Raw genomic sequence first — 11,749 nt, 5'->3', positions numbered from 1 at the left:
GATTTACACACTTTATAAAACAATAACCATCGCTTTGTATTCATTTATCTTTTTAAGTAAATTACCACCTCTGCCAGTTTTAGATCTTTTTACTATTCTAAAATTATTTTTGCGGAAAATAATCTCTCCTGTAAAATACCAATCAGATGCGTCAGATTTATCATGCATCTTTGAATAAATAATCTGGAAATTGAGAATTGAATCCAGATAATCTCATGTCTTGTCTATATTTCCCCACTTCATATATTTGACCATTTATTTCAATTTAACCTTTAATTTTAAAATCCTTAAATAGAATAGTTATTCTCTTGATTAATTCTAAAAAAGCATATTTGTGGTTGATACTTTAAATTCATTCTCCTCTCTACTTTAAAAATTTCGGCTGTCCTATCAACTAGATATTTAAATTTTTCTTCATCTTCTTCGTCAAATTTACGCGAAAATAAATTAGGTATTTCCTTGAAAAAAGTGTTTTAGTTTTTATTTTCTTTTTTAAGTATCTATTTTTAATCAGGAATTTTTAACTTTTATTGATGATATTTCTACATCAAATTTATCTAAAATTTCATTGAATTTTTCTAATTCTTCAACTGTTATGTCCTTGTCTTCTCTCGATCTTTCGAAAAAAATGAATAATTTATTAAGATATGTATTTAAAATTTCTGTTTTCTTTTTATAATAAGCTTTCTTTTTTGATGTAAAACCTAAAGTAATAAATCCACAAGATGAAGTTTGAACGGCAGTGAACGCGGCTAATACAGTTGGGACAATTATTGGAAGCATTAATCCACCGGTTACGGCTGTTGCCCCCGTTATCCCTACTGTTAAAACTGTACTTAATGTTTTGAAAACGGAATCGATTCTACTTCATGTTTTTCTGTATTTGTTGAATTGATTTAGTTTTTGTTTTAGTTCGTTTTGTTTTTCTATCATGTAGTTTTGTCTGCTTTCAAGTTTCATTTTTTAGGTAATTAAATTAAATGAATATCTGATAAAGCTACTTTACTAAAAAATTGCATATTTACTAAGAATATTTGTTCTTTCAAATCATTAATCTTATTCAGATGAACTGAAAATTTTGGTTTACTAATATTTAAAAACATAGTAACAGATGCATCATCTCTTTTTATTGGTATTAAAAAATTTTGTTGTTGTTGACTTTTATGAATATCGATTGAGGTAAATATATCATTATCAACAAAATATAGTTTTACGTATTCAAAGTCTGTTGCTCGTAAAAACTGATAATTGATTATTTCTTTTTGTGGTTTTGGATTTCTAATAATACTTGCTAATGGTTGTGTTTCCGTTTCCAATAACATATCAAAATTAAAAAATATTGGTTGATAATCATTCTCATCATCTGAATCAAAAATATTTTGGGGGGAAATATCACTAACTGGAACAGAATATACTCTAATATTTGCTGTAAATCCATATTTTTTAAATTCATAGTCTTTTGATTTATCAGTATTATCAGTAATAGAAGCATCACTCAAATTTCCAAATGGAAGATTGAAATAATATGATTCTTTGTTGAGAAACCTTTTTTCTAATGCATCTATATTTTTGTCCTGTTTCAAAACTAGGTTATTAATAGTGGTTATCTGTTGTTGAATACCACTATCATCAATGTTCTGTATTTGTTGATGAATATAGGTTTTGATTTCGCTATCATCTATGTTTTGTATTTGTTGTTAAATATAGGTTTTGATTTCACTATCATCTATGTTTTGTATTTGTTTTTTAATATTTGTTAGTTCTTTTTGTAATTCACTGTTAAGTTTAGTTTCCAGAGCATTTAATTCCTGTTGAAACGTATCTTCATTTTCATCTGGAATGTTATCTATTAGTTGTTGAATGTCTAATTTTTGTTTTGCAATCTTATCCTCTAATTTAGATATTAATGAAATTAAATTTTATAACTCAGTTTTATTCGAAAGGTTGACCAATTCTTTTTGAATAAAACTTATTAATCTTTTTACCTCTTGTTGTAGTTTAGTATCATTAACAAAATTTTTATTATTTAGTTGAAGAATCTTTTCACATTACTTATTTTATCTTCTAAATGGTTTTTATTTACTTCAATTGAATTTATTTGTTCCCGTAAATATTTCTTGTGAGCAGCGTCATTATCGTTTTCCGGAGACTTTAAATTAGTTACTTTGAAATTGTTCATATCTAAATCACCTTGAAGAATGTCTCCGATTTGATCCACAAAGTAAGGTTTCGCTTTATTCATCCACGCTGTAGTGTTAGGTTTTTTAGTTTCTAAAGATAAAGAAAAAGATAAAGATGAAGATAAAGAGTTAAATTTATTACAATTTCTTCGAATTGTTTTCCTAAACTCAACTGATATAAAACCCAAAGTGAAAGCTGACCACAAAACTTTTGTCCCGGTAATTGAATTTGAAATTTTGAACATTTGATTGGTTTATTAGTCAATTGGATTATCTCTTCAGTGGGTTCTAATCCGTAAGAATCAAAGAAATATAAGTCATTTGAAGAGTCTTTGTACAAAGCAGAATGATGAACTCCTTTTTGATCGGAAGTGTGTATATTTGTTATAGCGTAAAATTTACCTTTCTTATATTTCAGATCATTTATTTCATCTCTCATACAATAATAAAACGGTGATATATTTAACTCATTCGCCCATCTCATAAGTTGAAAGTTTGTGGTTGTATCACTTCCATATTTATTGAGAAATTCATTCATTTTTAAATGTCATTTTTTTTTAGGAGTATTGTTGAAAACCCAATTGATGAAATATATACGTAGTTTGTGTTTGAAAAAAATTGTATTACATTCTGATAAAACACATTCAATAATATTTTGAACATAAATTTGCATTTAAATTTAAAAAATTTAAATTTAAGAAAGCGTAAATGCTTGTCTACATCTCTTAATCTTCTATCAAATTCTTCATCTTCGAGAAATTCATTCATTTTTGAAAGTCGGTTTTTTGAAGTTCATTTAGATAAAACCTTCCAATGATTTGTTCTTTGTCTTGATCGATTAATTCATATGTCGGAGGTGATGTGCTGTTTACTTAATCAACGATGAATATTTCGTTCGTCCAGTATCCAACGTAACCTTTTTCGAATTTGCTTTTATATTTGAAAATACGAACTCAATCTCCGACTTTAAATTTGGGTTTGATATTTAAATTTCACCTATAGATGAATGAATTTTGTTATTGTATTCATCTACAACCTCTGGTAATATTTTAAGCCATTTTTGAGATTTCAATTCCGTGAACTTTTTAAATAATTTATTTTTTAGAGTCCTGTTAAATCTTTCTATTACTACAGCTTTACCTTCGTTATGCGTACTGTGAATTTCAAATCCCAGAGATTTCATATTTTTGTTATAAAATTCACTTCCTTAATCTACCCACAGTTTTTCTGGATGTCTGTTAGATTGTTTCATGTTTGACTGATAATCCTGTTTTGTTTTTCAAAGGAATAACCCAAGCATATCTTGTATACAAATCTATAACTGTTAAGCAATATTTAAATCCTCTTTTGACTGGCATATGAATTAAATCGGCTGAACATATTTCATCTTTTTCAAACACTTTTACTTTTAAAAAGTTTTTAGTTTTTCTAAATTCTTTGTGAATTTCATCCGCTAATCCCATACCCAATTTCATCTTTGCTTTTAACAGTTTTATGATTAATGCTCTTTGCATTCTCTCTTTGAAAGTTGGATTTAAAATATTTTCAAGTTCCATTATCATTTGTCTGTCTGCTTCGTGTCTGAAGTTTATGTCTTTGTTTCTGTATAGTATGTCGTGTTTAAGCGCAGCAGCGTCAACTCAATTGACTGGTTCTTCCCTTGGTTTGGGTTTATCGTTTTCGTCTAATCGCAGATCTAACCTAGTACCTGGACCGGCGTAATTATGACCGGGAAGATGTTTTTCTCCGGGATATTTCGCCCATGGAAATCCAGGAAGAGAACCCAATGATTTTTGTATATCTGAACCGAAATAACTTTTTGGAGCGTGAGCGACTATCATTTTTATCCTATAACTTTAAAACCTTTTCCTTTCCTTTCTTCTAATCTTCTGTTTCGAAGTTCTCTTATTAGCTCTAATTCTTTCAACTTGTTAGATTGTTTCACTGTGTTGCTTATACTCTTTCCCGCTTCCGCGATTGAGCCGATGGCTTTCGCTTCGGTTGAAATGAGTGATTTGTTTTTTGAAACAAAGCTAGTTACTTTTGGAATTATTGTTTTACCTAGAGAAAATAATGAAGAAAAGATACCGTCGCCCGAATAATCTTCGAATCTGTGTTGTTCGTGTTTTAGAATTAAACTCATCCTATTTTTAAATGAGTTAATTTAACAAAGGAAATTGTGTTTCCAAAAAAAGAGTTATCTCCCGTTTCTAGACTAAAAATAACATTACTTAAAACGAGGCTATTAAAACTGGATGTTAATTGAAACAAGGATGTTATTTTATATAAGGGTATTTTTAATATGCTTTTTTTGATGGAATGTAGGAAATTGATTGAAGATGTTTTTGGTCTTTTTTAATGTATGAATTTATGAAATGTAGGGAATTTAGGTCTTTTTTGGGAGCTTATACATTGGTCGCATTTTGCCCATGAAATGAAATGGAATGGGGAACCCTATGTGACCAATGTATAAGCTCATATACTACTACTATTGCTATCAATTTCTTGCAATTATTTCAATTTTCATATTGTTGGTTTGAGTAGCAAGCAATTGCTACAATTCTTTCAAAAGTAGCTTGCTATTGCTGCAATCTGGTTTGCAATTTTCTGCTATTGTTTCAACTATTTCAACTATTGAAAGGTATCTAGCTATTTCTTTCAATTTTGTTCAATTTTTGCAATTTTTATGTCCTTAGTTAGAGTAGCTTACAATTTCTGCAATTCTTTCAATTATTTCAATTATTTCAACAATTGCAACCTGATTTGAAATTCTATGCTCTTGTTTCAACTATTTCAATCATTGAATGCTTAATATGACAACTGCCAGTGGGCATATGTTACCTTGTCTGGCAAGCTATCTTATAAGAAAAAGGATGGTTAATACTTGCAATTTACTGCTATTTTTTAAAAATGTTTCAACAATGGAAAGGTGATGACATGTGATACATTGCCTTATTGTAGTCACATTTAGCAAGTATCCAGAAGTATACATAAAGAATAATAGAAGACAGAAAATGAAAAAACAGAAATATATTTATCAACATAAAAAGCATACAAATCAAAATAATCCAAGAACTACATTTATTGTAATCATAATTATTTTGCAAAATTTTGTTACTATCACAATTAATTTCTATCCAAAAACACAATGATAAAGCAAATACAATTCAAAATATTCTAAAAAAGAATACATACAGATTAATTTAATCATAAACAAAACATGATCATGAAGCATACACATTAAATTCTTAAAATCTCAAAACATAATGGTTATCATAAAAATCATCATGAGTAATGCAAAAAAAAAATTATGCAGGATTTCAAAATGTAGAAATATTCTGAAAGGATAGTTTATAAATAGCTAAATATCATTTTGACGTTGCTTTTTGGTAATTTTGTTATTTCTGGCAAAAAAATTTTAATTGTGACATTTTCTTAGCTATATGTTTAAATTCTAAAGTAAGAAAAGTAAGAAAAAGCTTTTTCAGCACATTCTGTGTTGGCACCATGTATTTCAGAAAATCTTTCCAGGCCGGGATGAAATCTGCATTGTGGATTGTCCTTCAATAGATAGCATTTGGCCTCTTTATGTTTTTCACAATGCCATATATCCACCATGAACTGAATATTTTTTAAAATCAATTGAGCACCTAAGTTATCTTTCTTAGCAAGATTTGATAAAAAGGGTTGCAATTCACAGGCCCGATCGTAACCAATATATTTTATTGTGCCTGGATATTGTTCAACAATTCTGAGCAGCCAACTAAAAACTTGTGAACTGCTTTCACATGTGAACATTTCACTTACATGTGTTATGACTCCACAAGGTTTCACCATTGCCAGAATTCCAGCTGTTCTGGCATAAAATCTTGTAAGGTTTTCTTTTTTTTACAACCAATCATTATTGAAGTGTCATCATTATCAGGGAGGTCTTGTGTACTGGTTGCTAATAGTGAGGATGAATTTTCATAGTCTTTTAAACTTATAGTTATTTTTAAATCGTTTTTGGCATCTTTCTTACAAATATACCGAGGCCTGTTACAATCAGACTCTACACTTATATCGTCTTCCAAATATGAATGTTGGACACAATATTTACTGGAAGTTTTATTTAAGCCTCCAAATTTAGGCGAATTCATATAGCATTGCACAATTCTAGGCATACCGAATTTCAAATTCATATTTACCTTTGGGGCTTTGCACATTGGTCTCCTGAGTTTTTCATTACCATCTATCGACTTTGCAGCCTTTTATATCGCATGCATGCTCCATCCACTAAAAAAATAAAGAGAGATGTTTTACAACCTATAAATAAATCCTTTTATGTATGACTGGTTAAAAATGTAATATCCCATTAGGTAGACGTGTCATTTGTTAAACATCTAAATAGTCAGACATGGTTAATTAAGCATGAAGTGAAACAACCTACAAGGAAAATAGATCAGTCCTTATATCATAAAGGCATTGAGTTGTAACAGAGGACTCCTACTTTTTGGAAGTGTATTTTCCACCATTTCACACTGATAAAGTGTTTTTTAAGCTGTTTAACTATTGGGAAGTCTAAGTAATTAAAGGGCACTGTTAAAATTGAAATATTGTGAGTTAAAAAACAGAAGTCATCAAACTATACAGTCACGTGACAAAATATACCACTTACCACATTTCTTGACTCAGGGATACACTGTAATATTTTTTCACAAATTTCATCAATATTTCTTCTATTACTCGATTTTTCACTTTCAATATATATTTCGTCCCAAAGATTATATAAACTAACATAACTTAAAATTGCCAAATAAACCACATTTCTTCAGCACGCTGTTCATTTAACAACCAATCGTCATTACTATGTCGTTTAAATTTACATAAATGAACTAACTTTTCTTTAACAGTGTATTCAAACTGATCATTATACATTTCTGTGGATGTAGTTAAGCTCATGTGCCCAAAAGTCAATTGTCTATGAATTTGATTAATCACTTCAATTTAAAAACATGTCATTGATGGCAGCTGAATATATTTCCCTTTTTAGACAGTGGGTAGATAATGTTTTTTTTTCTGATGTTCTATATACGAATAAAAATACGTAATTTTGCAACTGTCACCGTATGAACTATAACTGGAAGCTAACGTTGGTGTACACTATAGGAAATGCAGGAACATTTCTAACTTTAAGCTTCTGGCTACAACTTTTACAATCTGGGTTATCATAAATGAAAACTAGAGGTTTTACACTTGATAAACTGGAATCTGAATGGATCTGCTTCTTGAAAATGTTGGCACGTTTGGAAAGGATGATGGGATCATATTTTTGGATGAATTCCTAAAAAGAGCGGCAACCAGAAGCAGTGTTTTCAAAAGTATTTATCTTCCTATATCGTTCACTACCAATTAATATATAATGCTTCCTAACATTTTTAGAACAGGCCTTGATTATGTCTGATATCTTGTTCCATCTGAAATTCAACAAAAAGATGTTCAATTTGTAATAACAAAGATTTATTCATTAAGAAAGTAATTGTAATTGTGGCCTGTAAAATTTTAATTAGGATGGTTAGGTTGAGGACTAGTAACATTTTATAATCAAAAGATAATATAATCTGAATTATTCAGGGTTAGGTTGAGGGCTAGTAAAATTTTATAATCAAAAGATACTATAATCTGAATTATTTAGGGTTAGGTTGAGGGCTAGTAACATTTTATAATCAAAAGATACTATAATCTGAATTATTTAGGGTTTGGTTGAGGACTAGTAATATTTTATAATCAAAACATACTATAATCTGAATTATTTAGGGTTAGGTTGAGGACTAGTAACATTTTATAATCAAACTTTACAAGTTTAAACTTAATTAAGTTTAACGCTTCACGTTCCACTCGTGTGAGATTAGGCTTTTCGTGTGTTATGGAAAGGTTTACTGTTTGGCTATTCATACTCGCAAATGCTTTCAATATTTCAGGATGGATGGCGGCCTGAGGGGGTGTCCACGTGGATTTAGGAATAAACATTGTTCTAGCACCACGTGGTTTCGAAAAAAATATGTGCAGCTAAGATTTGGTGTGGGAATAAATTTAAGTCGACGGTCTAAGATTGAATGCTGAAAGGGTGTGCGAATTTTGCGGCTCAAGTTAACTACAGTTTGGCCTAGCGGTGGCCTCTCAGTATTTTTATCCCCAGTAATTAGTTTAAAGACTTACTCGATGCTTGAAGCTGGTGTATCCAAAACAATAAATGCTGTTTGCTGTTTCTGGAGACCAATGAAGATTATCAACTGGTTCAAATTCTTCTTCATAGGGTGGTAAGATTGTTGCGCTGTTGATACTGGACTCCATCATCATGTTGTTGAGTGTGCTGAGGTTCTGTTGTGCTTTCTTTGAGATTTCATTTGAAATGGGTATACATGTGAAGAGGATCTTGGAGTTTGGGAAGGTTTTGTTGGCTGTGGCAATTAATTTCTGGGCTTGGTTAAAGGAGGTCTTTGGTAGCTGATTATGGTTGTTGAGGCCTACATGAAGAATAATGATAGTAGGTTTGGGATCATGGTCGTATGATTCCAGGATTGACTGTATATGATGGATTTGGGCACCAGGGGAAGAATGTATTTCAGTGTCTGAACTGGTTTTGGTAATTCGATTCAGGTTAGATGATCCAATTATTAAGGTAGATTTCTTTAGAGCAGGTAGCTTCCATAATGATTTGTCCTTGGTTTGGTGATAATACGGTTTGGTAGCGGATATAATGGTCGTCGACGGTGTGATTGGTACTGGTTTGGTAGTTGTTAGAATTGTAGCATTGGGAACGGACTGGGATCTGGTTCGAGGGGGGGAAGGTCTGGATACACGTCTCGACTTGGATGGAGACTGAGGGATGGTTTGCTGGTCCAAAAACGCACAGAAGGAAGAAAGGTTGGCGGATCCTGGATCACGTGGTGAAGATTCAGATGGTGTGGAAGGGGAAGACGAGTCTGAAATTGAAAAGAGAAGAGGAGTGCCCTCTCTACGAGAGAGTTTACCTAAGTCTGCTGGACTAGGAGTAGGTGAACTTCGGGCTCGTTTAGGGGTATGGTTCGGCAGCGTGGTGGCTCTAGATGGTGCAGATGTAGTGTCCATTTCAGTTGGTAGAGATATGGTTACTCTGGTTTTTGTTTCATTGATTGTTTGGTAGAATTTGGTGATTACAGCTTGAGTGAGACGTTTCCCATAGGTGTGACGGGCCCAGGACAGGGCATGAGAAACGATGCGGTCGACGATAGGTGATGATAAAGACTTGGTATGAATGGTGGTCAGCTTCTCTTGAAGTGTCGTTTGGTAATGGTCGATCAGGACCTGCGTAACCTTAGAGAGCCATGTCCGATTGAGGGATCTAATATTCGTGTCGACAGCTGATGTTTTCATTACTGGATGGATAAAACTTTCCAACTCCGAGACTTTGCATTTGAAGGTAAACGCTGGTTGGCCTTGCTGTTGAAGGGTAAGGATTGCCTAATGATGGAGGCACTGCAAAACTTGGAAGAGCACCTTCACAAAGGGTTCTTCCTCCTTATGAGTGCGGACTGGTTGGCGTAGGTGGGCTGGTAGTAGTTTCTGTTGTTGGTCAGGTCGATGGTTACCTCTTGATTGGTAGGCTGTGTTGTAGTTAGGTCGGCGATGGGATGGGTTATAGCTGGATGGGTTGGTTGGTGGTCGACGATTGGTAGGTGGTAGAGGTCGATGGAAGATAGGGCCGTTGTAGGGTACGTGATATTGGTTTGGTTGACGATTACTGTTTCTATGTCTGGCTTCTTGCCAGTGGTTGTTGTAGTTGGGGAGCATAATGAAAATAACTTGAGGTTAGAAGGGAATGTACAGCGGATGTAACAGGAGGGAACTGTATATGCTAGGGTGAAAATGTGGGGATCAAATTATGCAAATAAGTCAAACTGGGTTTGGGGATTTTTAAAGTAAGATGAAAATTATGATGAAAAATGCAAAAACATACATTTAGGTGATAAATAACGCTAACAATGATGTGAAAAATTATAACAAGTAAAACAAAAACTTATGCAATTCACACAAACCCGTTTTCGAAATATTATCCTTTTTCAAGTGTCGAGGAATGGTTATGTAATGAGGTTGAATTTGCGATTTATATAGTAGTCTTATACAGGTTTTTGATTTTCTAAAAATTATTGAGTGAATCATGTCATATCTTTGATCAGTTGAGGATTAGGATTATATTTGATTTCTTAATTAGTTGAGTCATATCTTTGATCAATTGAGGATTATAGAAATATTGGATTAGATTTTAGATTTAGATTAGATTATATCTGAGTAATAATTCAGGAGGATTAGATTATCTCAGAGTACAATTTACATAAATGAAAAACATAAATAAATAGAAATCAAGAATACAAAGATATAAAATAAATAAACATGAGAAATATTTGATAAAATAAGTGGGATTAGTGAATTGTAAATTGATTAGAACTAAATTTGAATTTTGATTATACCCGAGTAGTAATTTAAATTGATGGATTATCTCGGAGTATAATTTACACGAAAGAAAAACATAAATAATGGCAATTAAATTTACTTGGTTAGATTAAAAGATTAATGCAAATTGTGTTGAAGAAAGTTTGTTATATGCACGAGAAACAAATGTCAAAATCCTAACATATACAATATATACAAAAAAAATAAAATATATATAAGATGAAATAAAATATACCAATGTCAAAATAAATTGTCTGATCTGGCCTGGCACGGACAGTATTAGATTTCTGGGAAGGGAGGGTTTGATTCTTTCAAATGTACAGGCCTAGGGTGGAGCAGACACTTTATTTAGAAATTAGGATTAACGGTCTTGATATTGGGTTTTCTTCTGTTGAGGACTAGTAACATTTTATAATCAAAAGATAATTTACACTGAATTATTTAGGGTTTGGATGAGGGCTAGTAACATTTTATAATCAAAAGATACTATACACTGAATTATTTAGGGTTAGGTTGAGGGCTAGTAACATTTTATAATCAAAAGATATTTTACACTGAATTATTTAGGGTTAGGTTGAGGCTAGGAAGATTTTATAATCAAAAGATATTTTACACTGAATTATTTAGGGTTAGGATGAGGGCTGGTAACATTTTATAATCAAAAGATAATTTACACTGAATTTTTAGGGTTAGGTTGAGGGCTAGTAATATTTTATAATCAAAAGTTACTATACACTGAATTATTTAGGGTTAAGTTGAGGGCTAGGAACATTTTATAATCAAAAGATAATTTAAACTGAATTATTTAGGGTTAGGTTGAGGGCTAGTAACATTTTATAATCAAAAGATGTTAGGTTGAGGACTAGTAACATTTTATAATCAAAATATACTTTACACTGAATTATTTATGGTTAGGCTGAGGGCTAGGAACATTTTATAATCAAAAGATACTTTACACTGAAATATTTATATTATTAGGTTGAGAAATAGTAACATTTTATGATCAAAAGATACTTTACACTGAATTATTTAGGGTTAGGTTGAGGGCTAGGAACATTTTATAATCAAAATATACTTTAAACTGAATTATTTGGGGT

At 31.6% G+C, this 11,749-nt stretch overlaps 2 protein-coding genes across 2 annotated transcripts; both read right to left on the bottom strand.

Moving 5' to 3' along the window:
• Positions 1-971: 971 nt before the first annotated feature.
• On the bottom strand, positions 972-4,021 carry LOTGIDRAFT_171392 (hypothetical protein; the record flags this gene model as incomplete). The annotated part of the gene is made up of 3 exons (XM_009047585.1): positions 972-1,637; positions 2,084-2,271; positions 3,889-4,021. 3 exons carry the CDS (start codon positions 4,019-4,021, stop codon positions 972-974), a joined length of 987 nt encoding a protein of 328 aa, XP_009045833.1.
• A 2,563-nt stretch (positions 4,022-6,584) lies between these two features.
• On the bottom strand, positions 6,585-9,575 carry LOTGIDRAFT_171391 (hypothetical protein; the record flags this gene model as incomplete). The annotated part of the gene is made up of 3 exons (XM_009047584.1): positions 6,585-6,605; positions 6,838-6,861; positions 8,691-9,575. The coding sequence occupies 3 exons, from the start codon at positions 9,573-9,575 to the stop codon at positions 6,585-6,587; spliced, it is 930 nt and encodes a 309-aa protein (XP_009045832.1).
• Between the last annotated feature and the right edge of the window lie 2,174 nt (positions 9,576-11,749).

The sequence above is a fragment of the Lottia gigantea genome (genome assembly GCF_000327385.1).
Source record: "Lottia gigantea unplaced genomic scaffold LOTGIsca_114, whole genome shotgun sequence".
Classification (NCBI taxonomy): Eukaryota; Metazoa; Mollusca; class Gastropoda; family Lottiidae; genus Lottia; species Lottia gigantea.
The sequence above is the reverse complement of the archived record's forward strand: the minus strand, read 5'-3'. Positions and strand labels throughout refer to the sequence as shown.